The sequence below is a fragment of the Lepisosteus oculatus genome, chromosome 6, assembly GCF_040954835.1.
Source record: "Lepisosteus oculatus isolate fLepOcu1 chromosome 6, fLepOcu1.hap2, whole genome shotgun sequence".
NCBI lineage: Eukaryota > Metazoa > Chordata > Actinopteri > Semionotiformes > Lepisosteidae > Lepisosteus > Lepisosteus oculatus.
In genome coordinates, this window is record NC_090701.1 from 59,173,937 (window position 1) to 59,198,571 (window position 24,635).

Here is a 24,635-nt window from a genome sequence, read left to right on the forward strand (position 1 = left end):
TTAACGATTTTCGGGATATCCCAAAACCCTCTGTGAAACATGAATATGACGTCGTCGTCCCCCCTCGTGAAACGACCCCGTAAATCCAGGCTTCCAGCCGAGCGCAGATGCCACTTGAGGGGAGAAAGTTTCGGGGACCCCCCTGTAGCATCTAGAGATTACTGTTGTTTCACAGAAACTGGGAATATACCTCGTTAAACCTAGCCTGCAAATAACTTTTAACGCTATCAGGTATTATTCTAAATAAACCATCTGATCGCGCCTTTAACCCGTAGCTACAATAACAGAAAGAAACGCAGAGGAAATAAACACTTTGCAGCGTTAGTATGATTTTAGGCGGCCCCAACGCCTGAGCTCTGCCTGTAGACACCCTGGACATGCTGCTGGCGGGACTATTCTTCCCCTCTCTGGTTTGGGTGGCTGTTGCACTAGAACAGACGTCGGATTTAATATCACAGAGGCCTTCATAATGAACGCACAACGCTGTTGTCTATTGCTCCGGCAGTGTTTAGCCCTTGCTCGGTGCAGCAGGCTGCTCACATAGTGCCCATGAACCCCCTATGGGGTCGCACCGCACTGCAACCCCCAGCCCGGGAGCACACCATTCGCACCGTCACCGGGGGGTGCGCGGTTTCTTTTAGAGAAATCAAACACTAATCGAATTCTTTTCAGTGACTTATTTCGGCGAACTCGTTTATGTAACAGTTGAACTTTAAAAATAAAATTCCGTCGGTGCTTGAAATGTCGATGGTTTCCCCACGTCCTATTTCTCGTGTAGTTGCACCCCCCCCCCGCACACGGAAGGGCGCACTGTAGAATCTCCTCCAGTTCTCCCGAGTGGTGAGGTCTGAGCTGCGCTGAATTGTTATTTTTGGGGGGGTTTCTCTCTCTCTTTCTGTTTTATTTTTTTTTACTTTTGCCCTTTTGTTTTTATTACAGGAAAATCATCATGTCGGTGGCTTTCGCAGCTCACAGGCAGCGGGGAAAGAATGATATCACGCCGGCGGCCATCCAGAAGGTAAGGCAGCGCTGTTTGGCGGGGCAGGGGGGTGGCGATGCCTGCAGGTCGAGTCGCAGGACGGAGAGAAATGGGTCATAATGTTGGTGAAGCGAGGCGCGGCGCTCGCAAGAAAAGCGCCAGCGATGGGGGGTGGATTTAAAACCAGCCTAGATGCCGCCCGGAGTGGGCCGAGGAATGAACGAATTGGGCCGGGAAGGGCGCAGGCCTAGGCGCTCAGTTGGACGCTGTCTGAGCCTTTGTTGTGAACTGCTGGCCGCGCTGTACGTGCGGACGGGAGTCGGGGGGGGTGCCCTTCTTGCCTGCTCGGGAAAATATCTGACCTCATATCGTCATATTCGCCCCCTCTTTAAAAAAATTAACCGCAAAGCTGCCACTGGGGGAAAAAATGCCTAATCTACTCAATTTAGTCTGTTCATAATAAAGTTTTAGAAAAAAAAACGATTTCCTTTCAGCGTGGAATACACCTTTACTTGTTCCTTTACAGCCAAGCAGCGAAGCTCCCACAGGTACTTGCTCGAGTTTTAAGATTGGAGACACCGCAGTACTTGGATCTCGCTGTTTTTGTATCTGTTGGTCACGAGTGTTAGGAATGGGAGGTGTTACGAATGAGACACTTGCTCAGTTCGGCGCATTTGTTTTCGAAGTAGCTAGCTGATCCGAGGACCTTTGTCTTCCACGAAGGACGCCTTGGAAATTTGGCTGGTGAGCCTCTTTGTGGAGAAGTGGCTTCTGCTGAGAAGCACTTCCTCTTACTTCCTGTTTGTGGCCCAGGTCAAGCCTTGCGATTTCGATCCTGAGTATTTCCTTTTGTTCCAGTTCCACTTGAAGGGCTTGGAGTCGTTGTTTGGGTTACCAGTTACTTTCAGAATTTTGAACGGTTTTTTCTGTTCCAATGTAAAATTCCAACCTTTTGTCCTCCTGACGCTGGTCATACCTTCCAGTCTGGTTCTTTCTCTGGGTCTTTTCTCTTGATTCTTCTCAGTAGAACGCAGTCATGTTTGAACAGTTCAAGCTCGGCTTTCCCACGTTTCTCGACCAGTCTGTTTGTCTGAGTGGCCGCTGTCGCAAGCAACACGAGCTGGCACGAGGCTGCAGGTCCTGCTCTGTAGGATTCTGTCTGGTGTCCCTCAGAGAGCTGGGACGTGTGTCTTCCTGCCTGCTGGTCTCTGAGGCCTGGCCTACCCAACGCACATCATCTCGGCTCAACCCGCACATTTTCAAAGGGGCTGAAGTCTACAGGGTAGGGCTTCCATGGAGTAAGTGTGGGATTCCCATCCGTCAATATGAGGATGTGAGTCCTGCTGGAATGTTGTCATATCCGAAGGATCCCTCAGGAAGATACCAAGTGAGCTTCTTCCAGAACCAGCTCATTGGAGCAATGAGCAGTTTTTTTGCCTTGAATCTCGAGGAGTGGGGTTCTGTACTGACTAGACACTCCTGCTCAGACTATCACACCTGGACTTGCCCATCGTTCTGTGGTCTCCCATCACCGACAGACTGGCTGTAACGTCTTGCCGGATTAGAAATTTCTGGCTGTGTACAGAGCCGAAGATGATTGCCATTGTGCTGACTTAGTGTTGCTTCCAACATCAACATATTTTCTTGATAATGGTAGGAAACATATTTGTTTCCTTTGTTGTTGTTTTTTTTATTTTCACTGGGTTTTGGCATTCAACAGGTTATGTGATTTCATGACCAGTCCACTCTCAGTAATGTTAGTATTTTCAACATTCTGGCACTGAAGTTTATTGCATGCAGAGTGGTTAGTATGATAAATTAAACATAATACCAACAATATTTAATCAATATCCAAATAAATGTAGTCGTATTTGGCTTTCATTTTTAGCTTAAATGGGGGAAGCGATAACGCTACACTGCGTGTACTCTCCCCACACACCATCTCTCAGTGGAGAGGAAAACAGAGTGATGAAGAGATTTAGAGATGGAGGTTTTTAGGAGGCCATGATGGGTAAAGGCCAGGGGGAAATTTGGTCAGGACATGGGAGTAACAACCGTACTCTTTTCGAGAAACACCCTGGGATTTTTAATGACCACAGAGAGTCGGGACATCGGTTTAACATCCCATCTGAAGGACAGCACCTTTTTACGGTGTAGTGTCCCCATCACTATACTGGGGCGTTAGAAACCACACACACCACAGAATGAGCAATGCCTACTGGCACCACTAACACCTCTTCCAGCAGCAACCTTAGTGTTTCCCAGGAGGTCTCCCATCCAGATACTGGCCAGGCTCACACCTGCTGAGCTTCAGGGGGTTGTCAGTTGTGAGTTGCATATGGCTGCTGGCATAAAGCATGAATGATATCCCTTTCTTTGCACAGCAGTATGGTGGATGTATTAAATTCTCTTCCATGTTAATGTCCTAAGAAATTGGCCCTTAGTTAATAATGCTCAACTGCTGCATGGCTATGGGAAACATAATGGATAGCAATGAGTAAGGCTGCCTTGCCCTTCATGTTGATCTGTTTAGATCACTTTAACAGATCTTGAGCTGGGTCAGTTGGCATTAGTAACCTGGTTTGATGGTCGGTTCTTCAGTAAAGAGAACCATATACTCAGTCATAAATCAACATGTGAATAATATCCATTGATGTTCGGATTGGTTGGGTATGAAACTAGTTTCCTTCTAAAGAACAAAACCTCAGTTGATGGTTACTCCTACATAACAGTGAAATGATCACCTTGAATATCTTTTTCTGTAAGATTCTACAGGTCAGGTCTGTGACAGTTTGATGGCATTCACAGTTACCTACAGAAGCCTGCTCAGTATCTCTACATTAAGAGCTCTGCATGCCCTGACTAATGTCTTATGCTTTGAGTTCTCAATCCTTTATGAAGCCTTACGTGACAGTCTTGTGCAGCATGTTTTATTATTAATCTCAGCTCAAAAAGAGTTAAGTGTTTTGTGGAATATGAAAAACAGTATTGAAAACATGTTTTTCACACCTCTGTCCTATTTCTTAACACCATTATGTTAAATTTCACATTATATTTATTGCCGACGCTGCAATAATAAAACTGAATTGCTTCCAGTTTTTGTATCTTGTTTGATTGTGATGCTCCTTGGTATCTTTACAAATCAAGCACTAATGGGGCTTTATTCAACAATTAAGAGACCTGTCTTCAATACAAAAGCATGCAACTTATTTGACCATGATCAGTTACGAACATGTTAGCTGTCAAATACTAAAACAGAACTTTAAGTTCTGTGATGTAGTATGACAAGATCATAAGCAAACTAAAAATAGATGTGTTTTTATATAGTTTTCATTTGATTTTACAGTTACTGGATGAGAACAATCATCTTATTCAGTGCATCATGGACTTCCAGAGCAAAGGAAAAACAGCAGAATGCTCACAGTAAGTATTGACATCATGGAGTGTGTAACAATATTTGCCTATCATTAAGTTTCTGTTAGTAAAAAGGTTTCACATTAATGGAGAGCTTTATGATGTTGTCTTATAACCATATATAAAGTCTTTGTGTTAAGCTGTATATTTTGCACATTTAGTTTTCACTGTGTATCCTTTGTCATTTCATTTCATAGTAAGATTGTAACTAGGCAAATGATTTGACAAACAATTAGAAGAAAGTCAATTTAATAATCTGCAAATGAAATGTATCTCAGTTATTGTAAATGTTAAAAATAATAATAATAATAATCTGAAGATGGCTTCTGAGCCCAAATATAGTGTTTCTTTGCTTTACATTTCAGCATGGAAGAAACCTTTACCCATTCCTGTGAAAAATATTCCTAATGACAAACTCTTCTTAATATGATAAAGATAAACTAACCCTTCATCTTCATGTGCCATGAGGTGAAGAGAAAATAATCATAGTCTTACCATTAATGTGTGTTGGGGAAATTGTGAAATACACACAAGAGCACACTTAGGATCATAACAGTCAAGTCTTGAGCTGTTTTGTGTGTTTTGATGTTCTCTTCCATGAGAGGTAGCTAAAAATATAAGTTAGTGTCTTTTTTTAGAGTATAGTGTCCCCATCACTATACTGGGGCATTAGGACCCACACAGATTGTAGGTTGAGCGCCTCCTACAGGCCCCACTAACACCAGCAGGAACCTTAGATCAAGTGTGATTCTCCCAGATTCCTGACTATGGCTGAGGCCTGAATAGGGAAGCCTTGATGAAAGGGGTTGAATAATGTTGCAACCAACATATTTTGATTTTAGGTGTTTATGGAGTTTGTGATGACCATTATCTTCACCCATAGAAGTGTTCAGTTTAAGCATTTAAATTCTAGTTAAAAATATTTACTTAGAAATGTGTATTAAACATGGAACATCATTGAAAGGGAGTGAATACTTTTGCAAGGCACTGTATAACTGTGTGCCAGATATCTAAGTTCTAGAGAACCATGTTTATATGTTTAAAGTATTGTAGGTGAGGAAAAAAGCCACATCTTCCTGTTATTGATGGTAATTTGGAATTATATATTAAGTATAATAGTGTGATACATTAATATGTGCACATACATAGACACTTTTTTTTCCCTCTTAACAGGTATCAGCAGATGTTGCACAGAAATTTAGTCTACCTGGCCACAATAGCAGACTCAAATCAGAATATGCAGTCTCTTCTGCCTGCTGTGAGTATTGGTGTAGAAGGAAACAACGACCTTCAGCTTTTCTTTTAAACTAGCACTGTTAAAAATATAGATGCCTGCAAACATCTTCATCTTCAGAACATGAGCTTTGTTTACTTGCTTTTATGTTTTTCTTTCAGGAGACTGAAAGAAAGTGCCCTAGGAAATTTCTGTGTCAGCATTAGTATTGATCTGGATCCAGAATAACCTGCCTGCCAGTCTGCAGTGCTATTTCACTAAGTCTGTATAACCAAAGACAGAGCCAGGCAAAAAAAAAAACGGATCCATTTTTAAAGATCTTTGCTTACCAAATCAAGGACAGTATTTTTGTCCTTTATTTTTCTGCAGGTGTGAATCAGTTCTGCAGATTCAAATGTCATGTTTTTTTCTATTTCTAATTTAATCATTTCAGTACAATAGTGAATTATAAACCATACACTTATTGTAAAATATGTTTGAGAAACTTCTGCATGTGTTTTCCGTAATTGTATCAAGTGCCAAGATTAGGATTCAGCTACGTAAAAAAGTTTACAAAACAATGAATTATTCTGCATAGAATTTCTGTAAGATTTAACACAACAAAAACTTAAATCTATAGTCTTCAGTTCATCGATATTTCTGTAGTCTTGAAATGAAAAATTGTCTGGTTAAAAATAGCGTTGAACTTGATATCATCTGAAATTTGATCAATTTTAATAGTAACAGTTCTCAACATGGCTACGGTCTTGCAGAGTGCTTAAAAGTGCACGTCAATACCAAACAAAACTGAGCAGGTAGTCTTAATGGCATATAATAGCTTGTCTTTGGGCATCGTGCAGAGCGTGACACCTATGGTGATTGAGAAGGCTGATTTTAAGACCCTGTGCAGAAAAAAACATTGGCAGGTGTACCTTCATCAGTCAATTTGTAGAATATGAGTTGCATATCTTGTACCTTAAGTTAAGTGAAACTCTGTTACAGAAGTGGGTTATTGTATTTAACATTTTGCCTTATCATTAATTTCAGTTCCACATACCTTCTCTTGAAAAAACAGTTACTTCAGACAGTAGTTTTATATGCTCAGTTCCAAAAGAATTGCAGTACAAATAAAAGCCCAGCTAACGTCCTGCAGTGTTGATTGGGATAAATATTTCAGTTATGAGGCATAAACATGTAGTAGGTTTTTAATCTCCAATTGGCATGATAGACAAAGGCAAGACCTTATTTTCTAATGGAACATTTCTATTTTGAATCTGCAATTTTTTTTTATTACCCACCCTGTTTGGGAATTGTTCAAAAGAAGTATTTCTCTGTTGAGGTTTGGAGCATATAGATATGGTCCTCCAATGCACACATGTAGAGACATTTCTCGCATTGAGATATCGGCAGTGCTTCAGTGGAGAGTTGGCACATCTCCCTCAATGGTATCCCTGCAATTCTGCAGGTACCTGGGCCTTCTCAGGAGTTCATGTTGCTCACAGTTCTGCGAAAACCCTGGCTACTCTCCTTGCCAGCTGTGCGCAGCTGTTGCTAGAATCCTAGTCAGAATCAGCACCGTGACATGACCTGGGCTTCTTGTGTAATCTGGGCCACAGCGCAGAGCTTCGGCTAGCACTTGCCCAGAGGTTTGGCTGCATGGGAGCCCTAAGGAGCCATCGCTTGTAGATACAGAGGACTGCCAGCTGTCTTTCAAAACCACAGAGCAGCATGGAGCAGACGTATCGCAGTGAGCGCTGCATTGATGAAATAATGCAGTTGTCAGGGAAAAATAACTGTCAGCGGAGTGCTTGCAGACATTTTGTGGTGCTGGGAAAAGCAACTCCCAAGAACAGCTCTCTAAACAAATACACAATCCTGCACACAATATTTCTCTCCAGAAAATCTTTATTGATTAACATATGCAATGCTTGGATTTACTGCTCTTTCTCAAGATCTGTTTGTCATTTTTTATTTTTTTCCAGCATAATAATGCAAACTGCGTCATTGTAGCATGCCCGGCACAGAGCAACGTTTGGAGTGTGAAATGGTCCACACGCCCAGACTTATATCTAGGCTGACAGTAGTTCAGTAGATACCAGCTAGGGACCAGCTGTGTCAGGAATTGTAAAGCAGTTTCATCAATATGAGACGTGCCTTTGTTAGGGACCTCTTTCAATCTCTGGATTGATTATGTGCCTTTTGTTACAGGTGGTAATGAAAGACACCAGTAATCCATAGTGTGATCTTGGAGTGATGACGGCAACTGTCGGCGCACTCTAGAGCAATTGAAACTAGCTGTGTAGTGTGTTAGTACTAATGATTTACATGACCTTGGCATTGGACAGTGAATTTTTAAAATGTAAATTTCTAAGCTATTTCTTGAATTATAACATGCAGAAAGGTATGATGGAATGGCAAAAAGGATCAAGACTTTCCTGTATCTGTCAGCCATCAGACAACACATGGCAATTTCAAAAATAGATTGTTTCTTTTGGAATTGAGTATACATTAAGAGTATACATTGCAACGTGTATGAAGTGCACAGTCATACAGCTGGCAGTAGTGAGAATGATTGTGGACGTAAAGGCAAAATTTGGGATATAATGCAAAATATACTGTACCAATAAGCTTTAGAACATATTTAATTCAGTTTTGGCCAATACTGCTGCTGAAGAGCACAGCAAGTCTTATAGGTTATCCTTAAAATCTCTTTTAAGAAGACCTGGAACATCTGAATTCTGCTCAGTGTCGTAAGTGAGTTGGTCGGGGAATGTCAGAAATGTCCAACTGGAGTGCTGGAGAGCTGCAGAGTGCTGGTGTTTTCATTTTGGATGATGTTTAAACTGCTTAATTGAACAAATCACCTACTTGAGTGGTCAAAACAAATTTCTTTTGGGTGTTTAGAAATAGCCGGGTTCAGGTGACCTGTAAGATCTGCTGGATCTAGGAAGAGATGGCATGGTGGACTGGAGGCTTCACCTACCTGGTAGCACTCAGGTCTCCCTCAGTTTTATCTTAGTACCTGACACTCTTGTCTGAGATCCACCATACTTCACTGTGGCTGTTGCACACTGTTTTACTGCTTGATACTCTGCTTTGGAAAAAACTACTGTAGATTATTGCCTAATAGCTCAAGCTTGTCTTTAAAGACCATCTTTTTCATGTTTGTTTACACTTCAGAGATGTTTTTTGAGTAGCTACAAGTCCATTGAGATCATTTTGTGTTAATGTACATCTTTTATGTTCTTTAGAAATGCTACCCCTCTGTCCTTGCAGCAGGATCATTCAACAGATCTGTATCTCCTATCAGGGAGAATGTTTACTCTGAAGAACTTGACATCAGATTTTGAGAGCTTGGATTTCCTTCCTCTGTCTCTTCTGTTCACAAGAGTACCAGTGTTGTGAATTCTGCTTGCCTTTTTACATACACAACTGGGGGAAGCATGAAGTTTGCCTGCCATCTGTTGATGAGCTTTCCCTTCATTACCTAAAGTTTACTGTTAAGCTGTGGTTTCTTTATACCTGACATGTGAGATTTCCATCTCAGAAGCCACACTCTTCAGTTTACTTAAATCTATGAAGTGTTAGCGCTGCTTAAGTATTCTTTGAGTTGGTGTAGTGGCATTCCTAACAACCAATCTCATTGTATCACGTTGGTAGAATACTGTTTATTTAACATTTTATTTTTAGAAAAAAGATAACTGATCATGAATAATTTGCATTATATTTCCTTTTTTTCTTCCTTTGTTTCCATAATTACCTCACTGCTATTATTTACCAGTGGTTGAAGTATCAGGAATGTATACAGCAAAGTTCAGTTACAGTGTAATTAAAATGAAATGGTAATTTTGAGAAATCAGAACATGTCACTAGGTAGTGGTTTACATTTGTGGTCAGTGTCAGTTTTTAGGCAATGTTTTGAAATGATTCTAGGAAAGGTAGACTGGACTTTCATGTGGGTATTATTTTTACATTTAAAAATCTAATTGAATTTAAAACGTTTTAATTTGCAATTGTAAATTGTTTTTAATGAACTAACTGTTTATTCTTGACAGCTCAAGAAAAAATAGGTTTGATTTTGTAACTTATCCAAAGTGTAATATATAATGTTTATTGAAATATTACTGTATAAAACATTTTTTAAGAGAAGGTATTTAACATATGAAATATGTAAATTTTTAAACCTCTTTTTTTAGAAAGAAGGTATGATGGAGACTTTTTAATGGCCATTTAAGATTCCAGAAATGTAAAAATCCTTCAGTGAGTGATTAAAACTAATTACATTCTAGTACAATGAGCAATGCCAGTTGTTTGTTGAAGGTTAGTCATTCATCTAGATTTTCTGTACTTGATTTCAGAGGTCTGAAACACCCACCACAGAGGTAAAGCATGAAGTGAGTATCTATATCAGGTTTAATGATGATAAAACTAAAATTTTTGACAGTAGGTACAGGACCTTCAACCACATTGGGAAACATTTTACCAACTTAATTAATGAAAAATGGATTATATGCCTGTGTACTTCATGCATGTCCTTCAGCTTTCAGCAATTCTTTAGAGCCTTTATTAAAATACTGAGAAGTTATCCTCACCATACAGGTCATTCATATATGCTGGACAGGGTTTTTGGAATAAATTGCTAGAGGGAACGAGTAAGCACTTAACAATTCATTAAGCAGGTGTATCATTTGAAAAGATGAAGATCTGTAAATTGGACATTTTAGGGTTAAGTTTATTTTAACAGTGTTTGTCTGCTTCAGCTGGGGTTCTTTTAAACCAAGGTTCCTTTCCTGTTTTATTTTTCATTTTTGGAGGTTTTGGGGATTTTGGTACATTCTCTGTGAGGATAACACTGATGAACAACTTCTCTCTACTCTTCTTACATGCCATATCATCTTTATCTTTGCAATTATTTGTGAATATTTTTCATTTGCAAATATTGAATACATCATGCAGCCCTTTGCTCCTCCAACATGGTTCATCCATTGGCTGGGTTATTTGTAGAGGGCATGTTTATATCATGTATAAACTTCACAATTCTAGTTTTCAGTGATTGTTCTTTGGAATATAGAAATCCTTGATGCATAGCTTTGAAAACAGTTTTCCATTGTCCAGTTTGCTGTTTGGTTTTCTAAAACAGAAAAGCCCTAAAGATAATTTCAAGGCAATGGGCAACTAAAGAGCTGTGTTGAGAAATGGCTGAGACATTCACCTGTTCTGAATCAAGTAGTCATTGATTCGCCTATGAACAAAGATAGATTGACAGGCATCGGCTCTGCTCTGACAAATTGACTGTCTGGACATTAGTGTCAGAATTATGCATTTCTTTTCATTTTGGGACATATGTTTGTTGCCTTCTGGTTTCCTACAGCAAAAGCATTAAAAACGCAACAGCACAGTGTTTATATGTAGGGAAAAAATCTTGAAATCTGAAGCCTCCCAGGTGGTGACGGATAAAGAAATAGCTTCTGCGCTAAACTTGTTTCAGCCCTGCCACGGTGGGTGAGAGAGAGAGAGACATGTGGCTCAATCTATGATCAGTAGTTCTGATTACGGTTGCCTTTTTATAAAATAAATAACCATCCGCCTTGAACTAATCCCGGACCACCAGATATCATTTCTCCGAAATTGAATGCAAAGTGCTGCATTGAGCAGTGTTCTGCTCCGCCCAGCTCAATCAAGTACTTGCTTCTTAATAGCTCCCTCCTGGGCCATTATTTACAGTTTTGCTCTGGTGATTACCTCTTGCTCGTAGAAACACCAAGAATTAAATGGTTCTGATAATTGAAGTGCATTCTCATTCCTTGGAGGGCGCCCCCTCAGGGCAGAGCTGAGATCTGTTGGATGATGTTTGTAGTTGCCTGTATTTCTTGACAGCATTGAACGCTGCAGCCCTGCTTGCCCTTCCACCTACATTACTCCGACCCATCATGCTCCCCCATCTTCTCTCTGGCATGTTCTCTCTTTAATAGTGCTCAAAAGTCCATTAAGTCTTCAATTCAAATGCTTTCTTTGTTTCCCTGTTGTTTCTCATTTTTGTGTGCTGCTGCTGCTAGCCCCCCTCACAGAGTATGCCCATGGGCCCAGGGGGCATGAATCAGAGTGGCGCTGCCCAGCCCCCGCATGGCCACAGCATGCCCTCAGAAGGGATGGTTGGCAGTGGGCCTCCTGCCTCTCACATGCAGAACCAGATGAATGGACAGATGCCTGGTAAGTTCCTCTCCAGCGGCTCTGATGGCATGGGGGTCGCCTAGCAACCCAGCAGCATCCTGGGCCCCAGGGGGGGCTACATTTCTGATGACAGGTCTGCTCCGAGTGTTCCTAAGGGAAGATGCGCCGTTTCTTTTTGTGTGTGTGTGTTCGCTTCAGTCCTACGTGACCCTTGCTCGCTGTTCACCAGACTGCCAGTGGGCTTTGATTTAGCTGAGACATAACATTCCTGTGATGAGCAAAACTGGCTGTAACTAGTCTGTGCACAGGCTCACAGTAGGATAGGCAGAAGAGGGTTTTTTTTTGGCAAGAATTGATGAGTCCTTGAGATAATGAATATTCAGCTGCTTTATCCTCCTGCCTAAATATATCAGAGGGCATTATAATGTTGGAATTAGCCATCAAGACTGGATGTGTCCTTTTTGGACACGATACAAGGGGAAACTTTTAATGACTTTTTCTTCCTTTTGCTTCACAGTATAGAACCTTTATCTGCATTTATGTCTTTGTTATTGAGAAGGGTAAGGTGGAAGAGTTAATGGTTGAGCGTAAATGTTAAATCTGTATGCTTAATTGTTTTACATATATCATCAACAAAAAAAATATATCCTGTGTTTTACAATGTAACAAATTGGCGGCTCTGTATTCAAAACATTTCACTGCTCAAATCTCCATCGCTTCCTATGGAGATGATAAGCACCCATGTTGTCTGAATACAGGGCTCTTTGACTTTTATTTCTGACTGTGACTTTTATCAGTCACAGATGTCGTGTGAAGAGTGCTGCTGATCTGCATACAGTAATTACATCATTTTCTTGCCATGTGTAGGAGTATTGACAGGAAGTTAAAGCAGCAAGTCAATTGCAACAGTACTGCTCGTGAGAATTCTTTCCATTCATGAAACTTCAAACAAATAAGGATTACTGGTGATGCGGCAGAATGCGCAGATTGGACATTTAAAGTGAATAAAGCATGATGTTTGAAACATCAAGTATAAGAATCGAGAGCTTAAACTTTTGTTGGAAGATGGACCTGTATTGCAACAAAATTTTCCATTTTGCTGTTAATAATTTTAGGTAAAGGGTGTTAAAAATTAGTCAGCAGTGTAGTGGGATGAGACTGTGCACTGTTATTGGCACATTATATCTGCTGTTGTAGCCATCAGCACGAGGGTCTGTGTTGAAAATTCTGACAGCGTGCTGCTGCTGCTGCTGCTGGTGTACAGATTTTAATTGGGTAATTGATTTTTTTTATCTGTCCTTGCATGGACTAGGTGGAGAGGAAATGGAGCGCAATTTAGCTATTGCTGGTGTCAGGAAAACCCAGATAAAGATGCCCATAGTCACTTTGATTTTTGTAATGATTTTTTAACACTTTTCAATAGGTAACTTTGCAGACCTGATGCCTGATTTTTTTTTTAAATGAACATTTTATTTTATATTCATCTGGTTATCCTTCTGCTAGGGCAATTGGAGTTGTTGGCTCTGGGGAATGACCAGGGAACACACTTTGAGCCTTTCACTCCCCAGTGCACCAGTGTTGTTATATTTCCATTACAAAATCATCTCATAAGGAATCTGCATTCATCCGACGTCAAGACTTTACGTGTTAAGGACTAACGTGTGGTGCTTTCTTCACATTAGGAACATTCCAAAAGGCAGTTTTCAGAATATCAGTAGCATCACTTTAACTCCTCTTGAATGTTTCTCATGCTTTGAGATTTGTATTGTAGTAAGTTCACTATACATACTATGAAAACTACCTTTGTAGTGAAGGTAAATATGCAATATATAACAGAAGGTTGCTGTTTGCACAGATGAAAAAATTGGATTAAATATGTATGCACTGCTACACCTAGATAAAGAAGGAAATTATTCAGAGTACACCAGGCTGCAGGCAGTTGAAAGCAGAGGAGTCCCTCTAGGTGTAAAGCTGCTGTAATGCTTCTTCCTTTTTGTATCATTCATTACATACCCATGTCTGTTAATTATGCATGAGCTTGAATATAACGTTTATTTATTTGAAAGTAATCCTTATCTGTTTAGTCTGCTTAAAAGGACTGATTTAATGAGGCATTTGCATATTACACCCTGTCTAAACCTGGGAATAGGTTTCTGTACTGTAGTTCAGTGGAGTAACTGGTACTCTTATGTTGGTCTATATATTTACAGAATGTCAGCTATACTGATGTAAAAGTGTGTATTGTTATGTGTGGAGGTATTTTTTTATAGGCCACTGAAAGGTCCCTTAGTTTCTGTTTATAGGAATCATGGGTATCCTTTTCAAGTTAGAAAAGAAAGTTATGCCATCTTTACATTTTTAATTAATTTACTGTGAGGCTTAGCTTTTGGGAGAAAAACCACACCTCCCAAAAAGCCAGGGCCTAGATCACAAAGGGCATGCTATTAGATAGAATCTCTGTGGGGGAGGGTTTTATGCCATTTACACCGGGGTTTTATTGATGAGGTGGAAGAGAATCTTGCTTATTTTTCATATAAAGGAAAATGGCTGAAAATGTGATGTTAACATTAACAGATCAGAGAAACACTTAAAGTTAAAAGAAGCTTAAAGTAACCTCCTTTGATTAAGATTGACACTGATTTATCTGCATGTGAAGCACCACCTGTTTATATTTAAGCCTTTATTTTCTCATTCAGCGTTTAAACAACCAGTATTTCTTTGTGCCACTGTATATGGCACCGAGCCTTCTGTCACACAAACGCAATAAAGCAGAGAAATATAAGTCCCTATATTGATTTTTACATACAAACCTTTTTAGTGCATGTCAGTAGCAACACATAAGAAATGTTTTGGGTTTTTTTCCCGGTCAAAGACAAAGCTTCTAAAGTCTGTTTGCTCTGTCTCAAGGGCCAAATCACATGGCCATGCAAGCACCTGGACCCAGCCAGCCCAGCATGGCCAACAGCTCAATAAACATGCCGCCCACCAGCCACGGATCCATGGGGGGCTACAACCACACAGTTCCTTCCTCACAGAGCATGGCCGTGCAAAGCCAGATGAGCATGAATCCGGGACAGCCGATGGGTAATTATGGCCCTCGACCCAACATGAACATGCAGCCTAGCCAAGGTACTCTCTTTGTTTTTCGGACTGAGGAAAGACTTGGGGGTTTCCTTATCCAAGAATGAAACTTGTTTAAAACCTGCTTTTGTGAAGAATGTTTTTTTTTTCTTCTAAAAAAAAGTATTGGAACTGATTCAATTTTGGGGGACTATCGGTAGTAAAAAAAAAAACTCCTTTTTAACGTTTTTTCTGTCTTTGTGATGCAAAGGCTACTGACCGCTGCTTTAGCTTGCTCAGGTAACCACGTCAAAGTGAAAGATTTTCTAGTGAACGTTAAATGCTCAGTGGATTCTCAGAGAGGTGATGGAACTGTGGTTATTTATGTGTTTCCAGGCCCCATAATGCACCAGCAGCCGCCCTCACAACAGTATAACATAGCTCAGGGAGGGGCACAGCACTATCAGGGCCAGCAGAACCCCATGACCATGATGGGCCAAGGAAACCATGTCATGGGACAGAGACCCATGCCTCCATACAGACCACCTCAGCAAGGTAAGTCTGGCAGGGGCTCTAGGTCCATTTCTGTGGGTTTACTTTCCTGTCTCTTTGCTGACTGTTTCACCATGGGCCCTCATTTCTTAGCAGCTGCTTTATACATAAAGCATCAAGTCTTATTCTTCTGTGTGCTTCGGGACAAGAGCATTCACAGTGCATCATTTATGCCTAAGGTACTAATGATATTTGTTGTAGCACACATCATATCCATGAGCACTGCACAGTGATACATCTTAGTGTGTTTCTATCCCCTTCAAAATCTGAATTGCAAACGATTTGACACTAAGATTTTTCAATGTATATGGTCTGAGTGAATGTCACTGTTATGATTTATCAATCGAGTGTATGTTACACGATTTTACATTTCTATTTTGGAATGCTAGACTTAGAAAAACATATTAAAGTGTGATATCCCTGAAATGTACATACGGGCTGTGTAGGTGGAAATATGAACCTTTTGATGAAAGTAACATTAAACCAATATTCATTTGGATTTCTAGGCACTTTATCAACAATATGTTACACAGTTGTCACAGGGCTTTTTGTCTTTTCAAAACTATTGTTTCCACGTGTTCCTTGTTTTTTCTCCCATCGAGAGCAGATCAGCTGTCTGGGACAGGGTCAGGGTGCAGGCCTGTCTCAAAGGCATGGTTACCTCTCAGGCTCATTATTACACAGCTGGTTCCCAGCAGAGGCTGTGAGGGACAACTGGGCCAGAGTGGAGGTGCAAGCAGTCCACAGAGTGCTCGGAGGGGGAAGGTGGATCTTCCTGCATGGTGTTAGGACAGGCTGCTTTCACATTTAACAGGGGGAAGGGGGGGGGGGTTTAGAAATGCAGGTGGATGGCTAATATGTCACACCGCTCTCGGTCAGCAGAAAACGTTATAAAGTTATGTAGCACTTAGTATTTGCTATTTACCTCTACCAGCTACCATTTAAGGAATGCATGTACTGCCATTATTTGAGCGATGTCCTGTTGCGCAACTTTATTATCCCCTTTACTTCACTCTGTGTGCAGGACCACCTCAGCAGTATGCCGGTCAAGAGGATTATTATGGGGAGCAGTACAGTCATGGTGGACAAGGAGCTCCAGAAGGTGTGAATGCACAGTATTACCGCAGTCATAACACAGTCATCTGTTAATTATTGAGTTGTATGTGCTTGTCTATGGAAAGTATGATCTGAATCAGTAGCATAAATTCAGATAAGTTTTTAAATTTAAAACATGCTACTAAGAAAACACTGTACTGATGCAGTGGATTACTGTTAAAGTCATTCGTATTGCCACTGGGACAGATATAGGTCAGAACAGCTTATGACTGAAAGGAATGTTTCTTAAAATCTGTTATAAAAACTCTTGGCACTAAGGACAATTCGTGTTTGAGAGAAAGTTAAAACTCACAAACTACACTATAATACGTTAATCTGGAATGTGCAATATGTAAATTGGATACCACACTATGAAATGCAAAGCTGTCAACAATGTATTTCTGATCTTTTTCAGCAGTAGTCTCTTAGTGGTGTGCCTTACAGGAAATATAGTTTAGATTGTCTCAGAGTTCCAAGAAGAATTAGACCAACTTTCATAAATGAGAACTTCATTTATGTTCCCGAGGGTGTCGAGCAATTTGAGAGACTAGAGTGGCAATGCGTATGCAGAAGAGTATTAGAAGATAGCTTAAAAGGTCAATTTTGGCTGGACTTTGTATATAGTAAGCCAAAATTAGTAGTAGTAGTGCAGTGTTTGGAGATGCAGGTGGTGATATAGATGATTCCTGTTTCTTTAGTAGAATTTTGGACCCCATGATGGATGCTTTGAAACTTTTCTTCATATGATTATATTTATTCCATTCTGATTTTTTTCACTTTGGTGGATGAGTTACTGACAGAAAATAATGGCACCTTCCTGCTGTGGGAAAAAATACAAATGAAGTTCACATTCATTGAATTTTTCTCCTGGTTATTTTGGAACTGCGGGACAAAATAAACTTCAATTGAAATTAAAGTCTTTAAATCAGGTTGCAGCACACTTATTATTTAGACTCTCCATCCCCATTCCCCCAAAAGCACGTGAAGAATTCTGATGGAAACCCTGCCATACTCCATACTTCATTTTCATTTTTTGATGTTCCAGAAACGTAAAAACAAGTCATACCTATGATCAATACTGGTAAGCAGTCGGTTTTGCATTGAGGATAAATACATCAAAGAAGTCACTAAAACATCTTTCCAGCATGCATTCCAGTTTTATATCACAAAAAGATGTAAGCAAAGAGCTTTGATCTCTAATGATGTACTTAATGGGAGACATGGAGATTTTTTTTACTTTTTAGAAAAGTTGAAAACATGAAAACAATGTTGGTGGTTACATTCACACATTGGTGTACGTTTTTGTACTCTGAAAATATAGAAATGGTGTATATTTTAATGTATACATTTTTTTTTACTTTTGACAACTATTTTTATTGAATTTTATCTTTCAACCGTTTTAGCCGAGGGCATTAACATTTCTTCCTATCTTCTTGTCAAATTGATGTAGGTCATAATGATTACGGTTATCAGCAACCATCGTATCCTGAACAAGGCTACGATAGGCCTTATGAGGATTCCTCACAACATTACTACGAAGGAGGTATCTATATACCTTCACACAAATATGCACACACACGCAAAATTGAGCATTAGATGCAAGGACATCCACTCGCAACACTGCACAGGACAACTTTTTTTTTTTGGTTTTACTACTCCTGCAGCGCTATTGTAGAATTCTAGTTGCTGGCTGTCACAAGAAATTTTGCAGCAACTTTTTTTTTCTGCCATGCTTAAAGTAGAATCCTATAACATTTCTAACCAGTAATCATTTTTAAAGCTTTAAACAGATGAAAGGACCATAAACATTAACAGATAAACACTGATTAGACCCTACTTCTTTCTCATTATCTCAACTTCTGTATGCAGCTCTGTTTAAGGAAGATGAAACAGCTTGCTGAATTTGTGTAGCTAGTTTGTGCTCATTGTCGCTGTTTTTTCCCCTCTTACGCTGTGCGTGATTTTTTTTAATGTTCAAGTTCTTGTAATGCTCGTTTGGCAGGGATGCTAAAAACGCTGCAGTTCCAACTTCCCAATAATTTAAAAGCATTTTGTGTTTTGTTGTCACTGGGCTTCACTGCAGTTTTGTTTGGCCAGGTCTCTTCTTTTCTTCCCCTCATTGTTTTGTTTGATCTGTTTTACAATGAGACCCCTGCATTGTCATTATTACTGTGTTCTTGGCTGTGCTAAGTTTTACCGTGAAGTGAGGGAATGTTTCTGGCTCATATGTTTCTGTATCGTCCTGTAGGTAATTCACAATACGGTCAGCAGCAGGATGCCTATCAGCAAGGACCACCACAGCAGCAAGGCTACCCGCCTCAGCAACAGCAGTATCCAGGGCAACAGGGATACCCAGGGCAACAGCAAGGCTATGGTAGGTGACCACATATACAAGATGCTTGCCAAAAATCTATGCATAAGTGCTTTTCCTCGAAGGATGCACAAAGATATACATGACCAAAAAAATACACTTTATGCTTTAACTTTATCCCTCATCATCGCACAGTAGTACTTTTTACAGGATCACCACTGGACCATCAGTCTTAACAATTCTGAATACAGCATGTGAATTTCTGTTAAGGCACTGTGTCTGGAATCTGCAAGTTTTACTTCTGTCACATACTGTCTTGATATGAAGGAATTGCTGTAATGTGATTGAAATGTTTTCATTTTTTCCCCTTTCCTTATTTGTTGATATCGCATGAAGTGATTGCAGTAGGTCACTGCCGGACTACGGGTCTTTCACTTTAAAAGGAGATGAAGGATAGTTGATAGGTAATGGCTCAGGGCAGTGACAGTGTGGGACTCATCTTCTTTTTTAATCCTGTCAGCTTCCCTTACATCTCGCCAGGAGCGTTTCAAGTCTCGATAATTAGGACTTTAGAAGAGTAGGACTTGTCGAATCAGCACCATCTGGTAGTGGATGTGGAGTACCCACAAGGTTAATATACACAGTTCTTGTTTTAAAGTTGGTAACTAGATCTCGGGGAGCCGGGTGAAACACTGCCTGTAAAGGTGTGTGTTTAGAAGCCAGTAAAGAATCTGATACTCCGCTTCATGCATGTCCAGAGCTGGCTTCTCTTGCCTACTGGGGATAGGAGAACACTGCACTGCCCTTTAGATGCAGCTACTGGATATGTGTGCCTAAACTTGTACAAGTTCAGTGTACTTTTTAGATAGCCTTATCCTCACTGAGATACTGATTGTCAGTAAATGTTTCAGAATATATGAATTGGTCCTTGTGTAGATATAATTGAATATACTTGCAAAAGTGTCATTGTTATATGGACAGTAACTTAGGCGTTTGATCAACACACGAGAAACTTGCTGGATTCCCCTATCCCATTTAGTAAAACCAGATTATGTTCAGGCAGTTGCATTCTTTGAGAATTTTTATTCGTGTTCTTTGTAAATTGCTGATATTCTTCATTGGGGTAGAAATTAAAGAGCATGCTACAACTGGATATTACAATGCTAAATGGTAAGATTAGAGGACCAAATCATTTTATTGTCACTTGTAATAATTTCAGCATATTTTAAACTACGAGAATGCGGTAACACTGTATTTTTAATGTCTTTACTTTTGATGTTATATATAATTTCTTATGAAATATTAATTGCAGGAAGTCACAATGAATTATTGGATTTTTTTATAACATCCCATATTATCATATTATAATTATCCCAAATTCCACAAGAATGAAACGTGAACTTTTATTGTGTGTTGTAAGCAGGCTTGGTTATTGGGAACTGGGTGTTAAGCAGCTCTAGTAATGTTGCATGCAAAAGTATTGACCCAGTTCCCCCTTTTTTCTTCCAAGGTCCCTCTCAGACTGCCCCGGGGCAGTACCCCAATTACACCCAGGGGCAGGGGCAGCAGTATGGGGGTTACAGGGCTCCACAGCCCGGCCCCCCTCAGCCACAGCAGCAGCGCACCTATGGTTATGATCAGGTAAGAGCAGCATGATAGGTAAGCAAACCAGCTAGAAATCAGTAATTGGTGTGTTAGTCTAAGGCTTACTTCAGTACTGCTGTAATAATAACTAAAATGATCAAAGCTAGAGGGTATGTCTCAGGTGGCCAATGTTGTTGGGAATCTTTCTGTGCATGCAACCTTCAGTTTATTGTTATGGAGGTGGAGTAATTAAAATGCAGCGTCTTGTTAACAGTGAATGGTCCTGCCTTTAGTGTTGCAGCCTGGAGGAAAGTAGCTCGAGGAGGTCGAGAGATCTGCCTTAACCCACGCAGTGAGTTGGCTGAGCTTAGCGTCGCTTGGCCCTTATGCCTGTGCCATGCCCACTCAAGGAAACTGGTCTCACTGGAAAAGGACAAAGTGTTGCCATGTATTCAATGTGGTCCTTAGCTGAGGCCCAGCCTTTTTTTTGATATCTTTATTTTTGAAATTCAGGCTCTCATGAGGAAATAAGGACCGGTTATTTGAACCCCTGACTATATCTTTAAGACATGAAGGTAATGGTAATCGTGAACCCCTTGAAATGAAGTCTAGTCTTTTTCTAGCCATGGTAATTAAAGAACAACAACAAATGAACAGTTTTTACATTGCTTTGTAATCAGGGGTCGAAATAATATCTTGAGGTCCTTCAAGAAGGCAGATGGCAAGGCCACTTTCCAGGCAAAGGATACTATCAAATTAAACTGTTGTGTGCTGCATAAACCAAAGGAAAAGCTGATATTGTAGCCGTTCTCCTTCGCACTTTTTAAGTGTTCAAACGGATGAAAGTATTGACTTGATAAAGAAGGCTGTTCTGTTCCTTGATGTGGCAGTTACTCTGGAAAATAACTCATTCCTGCCTTCTTTCCTCACTGGAAATTATGAAGCCACATCAGACTGGAATGACTCAGAACAAATTTAAAATGGTTGCTCTTAATTGCTTTTTTTCTATTAATTCTTGGAACTTACAAACCCACCTGGCTACCGTAGGAAACAAAGCAGTTTCGACCCCTGTTTAGAAATATACATGTAAGTGCTGAATTGTCATGCATATTTGAAAATGATGAACAATTTTTACATATCAGATAAACAGTAATTTTAATCTTGGTACCATTTGCTTTGTTTCTTTAAAAAAAAAGTGCTCACTTCCATTTGTCATGTATAGATTTTCTTTCATAGAGCCATGCTTCCATCTGCTGGTCTGTTAGAGTATAGATTTAAATATGATCTTGAAAGAATCATCTGATTTAATAACATTGACAACATCAACATGCCATTGAGGAATTTCCTACACATTTATTTTTAAAACATATAAAATGCATTAATTGAATAGACAAATTGCATTAACACGGACATTTTTCTTCACAGGGTCAATATGGGAATTACCAGCAGTGAAGTACAAAAGTTACATTCCATGTGCAAGGTCTCCTAGCAGCCACGTTCTGCCCTCAGGACTGGAATTATTTCAGTAATGAGAATCACTAATTTGCCCTTTTATGTTTTGTATCTGCATAATGGATGCTGCTGTTTGAGTCTTCGTCTGACAAAATAATAAAGAGATGGCTTTGTGCATTTATCAAGCCTTCTGTTTTCAACATGCTGCCTACAGATGGGGGTGCTGTACACAAAAAAGTGGAATGGTTTTTTTAAAATGAGAAACAATCCCAGTCTGCAGGGATTGCAGATCATTCTGTGTTTACCCCCCCTGGAGGGAAACCGAGTTAGTGAGCTCATTGTAACGTTCATTCAAGATCTGTAACGTGAATTTCAAAACTAAATCTCACCATGTCACTTTGGAAAATCTACAGTATTTGAACATGTTATGCTCATAGCAGTGATGCCTTAAATTTAGTGCAGCTGTGAATTTAGCAGATATGTCAAGACTTTGTCCCAAAGACCCTTTGCCTTATAACTTACACTTGACGTAGTCAATCATTGGCAAAAATTTGTTTTTGGAAATTATTTTTTGAAAAGTTCAAAAGTATATTCAGTTGCTCAGTCATGACCCTTCTAGTGCTAATTATTTTATAAAGCAATAATGATAAAGTTGTGGGCTGGTGAGAGAGTGGATCACCTTACAACATGGAGCAACTACATTTTGAAAGGTGATCTATTTTTATTAAGGTCAAAATATTAACTGATGTACAGATTGTATTTTATGCTTTTAAGTAGAACAACTGAATTTGTATAGTGCTTTGAATATTAGTATAGAAGATTTTGTGTCTGTTTCTTACTGAGAATGGTACCATAAAGACAGGCTTTTTAGTTGGTTGTTTGGGATGGGAGAGAGTTTGAAATGTATTGTATTCCTTGCCATTTTTATTTTCTGTATTCATAAGCTATAACCTTAACATTGCACCAGCTTGTATATCATTAGTTTGTACCCTGTACTGTTCTGCAAAAATGAATCCTTTTATGTTTCCCAAATTGTCCCACTATTCCATCTCTATAATATATATATATATTAGTCCACGGGAAAAAATAACCAAACTTTGGAAGTTAAAGTAAACGTTTCTAGTGTGGTTAAATTGTGACAAAGATGCAAAAGAGCTAATACTGTCTCCTGAACAAGATCTGTCATACCTGTTTTCTCAAGAGTGCCAGGGCTTGATCTGAGAATGTTTAGCAATTGCAGCTCAATCAGTACAAGTCTTTATGGGTACTGTACTCTTGCGCCTGGAGATCGTGGGCACCTGAGGGCCTTTTTCACAGCAGAACTCTGGAGGATGTTTCAGGGTCCTCCTGTAAAAATGTTCAGACACACTCTCTATTGCTGAAGCAGGGAGAAATAGCTTCTTCTCTTCTTTTCTTCAGTGAAACGTTGGAAAATTGAAGTTCTGATATCAACATATTGAAAGTCAGTCTCATTATAATAGGGGCGAAAAACAAAAATAAACAGAATAAAACAATTTCCGCTTGTGCCGGAGAGCCGCTGGTGTCCTTTACGATTACCTCTGTAAGTGTTATTCTGAGGCCACGGTACAGCATGTTAAGCCAGTCTGTAAGGAGGGAAAACAGGAGGGGAATGTAAAGCAGGAGGATGTTTGTAAAATATTAAAATAAAAGGTTAAATACATTTCATTATGTTTGTAAAATTCAGAAAAAAAAACAGATTTTGAAAAATATATGCAGTCCTTCTTTACTCAAGACCTTTATGATAATTTTACTGCTCTTTTGGGAGGGATGGAATCCTTTACTCTGAACTATGTGCAGTTTGGTAAACTGTATTACTGTGTATGCAGGACTGCCAGCTCTTGTAGGTGCCATGCCAGCCACAGCCACAACCACAGCCACTGTGTGTTCATTATTGCAGTACAATGTAAAGCTGTATTTCACTGGACTTCAGCAAAAAATAAATTATTGTGGTTTTCATATTGCTTTGTTGCATTTCTTTGCTTTCTAAAAAGGGACATTTTTGTCATCCATTAACACCTGGAACTCTCCATAAATATTTGAGTATTCTGCAGAAAATAGTCGTTTAATTCTTGAGAGGTCTCTTATGTTCCCATGATAATTATATAAGAATGATAATACTTTATCTTCTTTGAAAGTTGCATGACAGGATCTACAGACTCGATTATATTGTTTTCAAATGAATGTGAAATGTGTGTAAAACAGTGCATCAGTTTAAGTATTCATGTATAAATGAACTTGAGTTTCTTTCAAGTTCAGAAAACATTCTTAGTAGTGCCAAAAGAGTATAATTTTAACACTAAAATAATCTGCAGTAAACTGGTTTAAACTGGTAAAAAAGAACTTAATTAGAAGGTACTGCATGTATACATGAAACAGAAATATGAAATGTATCTCATGAGATTATAGGCTTTCAGATCCAATACATATGGGGTTTGTTTGTAACCCATCTGTGCATATCTTGTTTCTGTAGCTAATTACTTGTTAAATGTGAGCCCCTGTGCACTTTAAGAGAAAAGCTTATTGCAAAGTGGTTTTTGTATCAGCAGTGCCAGGTGCTTTCTGGCAGGGTCTTTGCGCACCAGCATGGTTCTGCGATTGGTGGCAAAAATATGTGCAAAGAAATTAGGAGTGATAACCTACTGGTAATAAACCTCAGGCTACTGCTTCCCATCTGTGCTCTAAGCGCAGACATAATGGTGTAATTATAGTAGTGTGTCCAAATCAATATGAACTGAATGGCAGAGCAACTTTGAAAAGTGTTTTTTCTTGTTAAGAAAAGAGAA

General features: G+C 39.6%; 1 protein-coding gene across 8 annotated transcripts; it reads left to right on the forward strand.

Moving 5' to 3' along the window:
* The first annotated feature begins 745 nt into the window (after positions 1-745).
* On the forward strand, positions 746-23,808 carry ss18 (SS18 subunit of BAF chromatin remodeling complex). 8 transcript variants are annotated; one of them, XM_015353826.2, is made up of 13 exons: positions 746-840; positions 940-1,018; positions 4,326-4,402; positions 5,567-5,651; positions 9,965-10,000; positions 11,663-11,816; positions 14,685-14,906; positions 15,234-15,392; positions 16,414-16,491; positions 17,935-18,027; positions 18,733-18,858; positions 20,306-20,436; positions 21,805-23,808. In XM_015353826.2, the coding sequence occupies exons 2-13, from the start codon at positions 950-952 to the stop codon at positions 21,829-21,831; spliced, it is 1,257 nt and encodes a 418-aa protein (XP_015209312.1). In that variant the 5' UTR covers positions 746-840; positions 940-949; the 3' UTR covers positions 21,832-23,808. The 8 variants fall into 8 exon arrangements, with proteins under 8 accessions (XP_015209312.1, XP_015209311.1, XP_015209314.1 ...); XM_015353825.2 differs by having other exon boundaries at positions 748-845; XM_015353828.2 differs by lacking the exon at positions 746-840 and adding an exon at positions 20,893-20,954 and having other exon boundaries at positions 852-1,018.
* Positions 23,809-24,635: the final 827 nt, after the last annotated feature.

Excerpts from the sequence above, each read along its gene's own strand:
- ss18 (XM_015353826.2), top strand. The coding sequence starts at position 950 with ATGTCGGTGGCTTTCGCAGCTCACAGGCAGCGGGGAAAGAATGATATC. Across the intron at positions 1,019-4,325 it reads CGCCGGCGGCCATCCAGAAG|TTACTGGATGAGAACAATCA; the intron begins GTAAGGCAGCGC and ends TTGATTTTACAG. Across the intron at positions 5,652-9,964 it reads TGCAGTCTCTTCTGCCTGCT|AGGTCTGAAACACCCACCAC; the intron begins GTGAGTATTGGT and ends ACTTGATTTCAG.